This window comes from Oncorhynchus mykiss, chromosome 15 (genome assembly GCF_013265735.2).
Source record: "Oncorhynchus mykiss isolate Arlee chromosome 15, USDA_OmykA_1.1, whole genome shotgun sequence".
NCBI lineage: Eukaryota > Metazoa > Chordata > Actinopteri > Salmoniformes > Salmonidae > Oncorhynchus > Oncorhynchus mykiss.
The window spans coordinates 9,785,066-9,787,565 of NC_048579.1; the positions used below are offsets into that span (position 1 = coordinate 9,785,066).

General features: G+C 39.0%; 1 protein-coding gene across 1 annotated transcript in view; it reads left to right on the forward strand.

Moving 5' to 3' along the window:
• The window catches only part of LOC110489564 (neuropilin and tolloid-like protein 1), a 175,562-nt gene that overhangs the window by 169,054 nt on the left and 4,008 nt on the right, over positions 1–2,500 (forward strand). Inside the window, exon 10 of the mRNA XM_036943682.1 lies at positions 789–861. Within this exon, the coding sequence (XP_036799577.1) occupies positions 789–849 (61 nt within the window). The 3' untranslated portion in view covers positions 850–861. The remainder of the gene's footprint in view (positions 1–788; positions 862–2,500) is intronic.

Genomic DNA, 2,500 nt, shown 5'->3' on the forward strand with positions numbered 1-2,500 from the left:
TTTTTTTGTTGGTACAGTTCCCCTTCGGCATGAACCTGTTTTCTATAAATGATTTAAAATTATATTTTAACGCGCATGTATCTGCACCTTGATGGCTTGATACATGACATGTTACCAAGAATAAATGGAGGAACACTTCTTGTACCACCAAAATAACTTCCAAGTTCCAGTACCTTTGTTGTGCATGCACTTTGTGTGCTCCACTCTATTCAACCTGTATACAAATCGGGACGGCTTGATAGTGGTTAGAGCGTTGGACTAGTAACCGGAAGGTTGCAAGTTCAAACCCCTGAGCTGACAAGGTACAAATCTGTCGTTCTGCCCCTGAACAAGGCAGTTAACCCACTGTTCCTAGACCAGTTAACCCACTGTTCCTAGACCAGTTAACCCACTGTTCCTAGACCAGTTAACCCACTGTTCCTAGACCAGTTAACCCACTGTTCCTAGACCAGTTAACCCACTGTTCCTAGACCAGTTAACCCACTGTTCCTAGACCAGTTAACCCACTGTTCCTAGACCAGTTAACCCACTGTTCCTAGGCTGTCATTGAAAATAAGAATTTGTTCTTAACTGACTTGCCTGGTTAAATAATGGTAAAAATAAATCTGTCTTGGTTTAACTACAGTACAAGTCCCAGCACAGCTATTTCTATACATACAAGACATCCAGAGCTCAAAACCCTGATGAAATGTTCTGCTTTTTTTGTGATTGTAGCAAATATATGCATTTATATATGATAATCTCTATGCAAACGTTTGATATTAAACAACGGAGCGGTGACATTTCAGGTTCTGCCTCATTGGCTCTTTGAGCAAACACGAATCAGAATACAACACGACTAGGGTCTAAGACAATCTCAAGGTAAGCCCCCCCCCCACTCTCACTTATACAACAATAAACATATTGTATGTTGCTGTGTAGTTCATAGTTGTACCGTGTAAGTCCGTTTCTCAGTCATTGTAGTTTGATGTAGCTTTGATTGTTACATTTTTTTTATGTGAAGTTGTTCTGGATATAGTTTGTTTTTTGTATGATTCATTATCATCATCAAGATGGTCCCTCTGATTGCGGCCATCTTGGTTTTGTGGTGCGTTTTTTTTGTGTGAAATTTGGCTGCTCGTTTTTTTTTTTTTTTTTTTTTTGTGTGGTTTATTTGAAGCTCGTACTTGTGTCCTCTTCTTATCGAGGGCTCGTCTTCATCATCCTGTTGTTATTTACTAGCATGGACTTTTCCAGGCATCTTCCATTGAACCTGTGGACAATAAGGATGTTTCTAACCTTTGACCTGTATTTGAACCTGTAATATTTAACATAAGGATATTTTATTAGCAGACCTTTGATTAAGCATATATATAGTACTTGACAAGCACATATACACCGATACTAAAATCATAGTTTTAATTGTAAACAAGTTAGTCAACTGGTGTTTTCAGCCATTTACAAAATATTCCTGAAGTCACACTTACACATGTATTCGCCTGTTTTCTTGACTTGTTGAATGAATCAAATACCGAACATGGCTTTTTCCAGCATCTGTGTCTACTGTTGTCTTCAGTTTTAGCTTAACGTTCGAAAAGACACTTGCACATCGGCGCTGTATCTATCTTTGTCGCAGGTGCATGGTAACCATTGAGTAACATGAGAGAGAAAAATGAAGAAACCCACACACTGCTTTTGCTAGTATCACTGCTCTATATTAAGCTTTTACGTATCGTCCCCAAGGCTTTTGTGAGTGTTTTTAAATTTGCACCCTTATATTGGAGCAATGTCTACATGAGGGTGCAAATTAAAAACACTCACGAAGGCCTTGAGGCCGATACGTAAACCTTAATATAGAGCAGTGATACTATCAAGAGCAGTGTGTGGATTTCTTCATTTTTTTTCTCTCAAGTTACCTTAATTTGCATATTATTGAATGTCTTTAGTCGGGTAATACTTTAAGTGAACGTTCCGTCATAATGCCTAGATAAGGTTGTCATATCACATATCACCGAGACATATCACATATCACCGAGACATATCACATATCACCGAGACATATCACATATCACCGAGACATATCACATATCACCGAGACATATCACATATCACCGAGACATGTCACATATCACCGAGACATATCACATATCACATATCGTCTCGGACTCCCTCATGATAGTATTATGCTGGAACATTCAAATAAACTGTTACCCTAAACTATCATTCAGTGTGAGAAATGTTGAGTCCTGTGATGTGTTTGTGTGTGTTAGCTTTCGTTCTACTATATATGTTGCATTGTTTCCATCATATAAACTTCTTGAGAATAGTGCAATTCTGGATCAGCACCAACGGGCTGAAATATGAAAATACTGACCGGAGATTCACGTCAGAATAATGGTGATGATGATGGTGGTGATGATGATGGTGGTGATGATGTTGGTGGCGATGATGTTGGTGGCGATGATGTTGGTGGCGATGATGTTGGTGATGGTGATGGTGGTGGCGATGATGTTGGTGATGG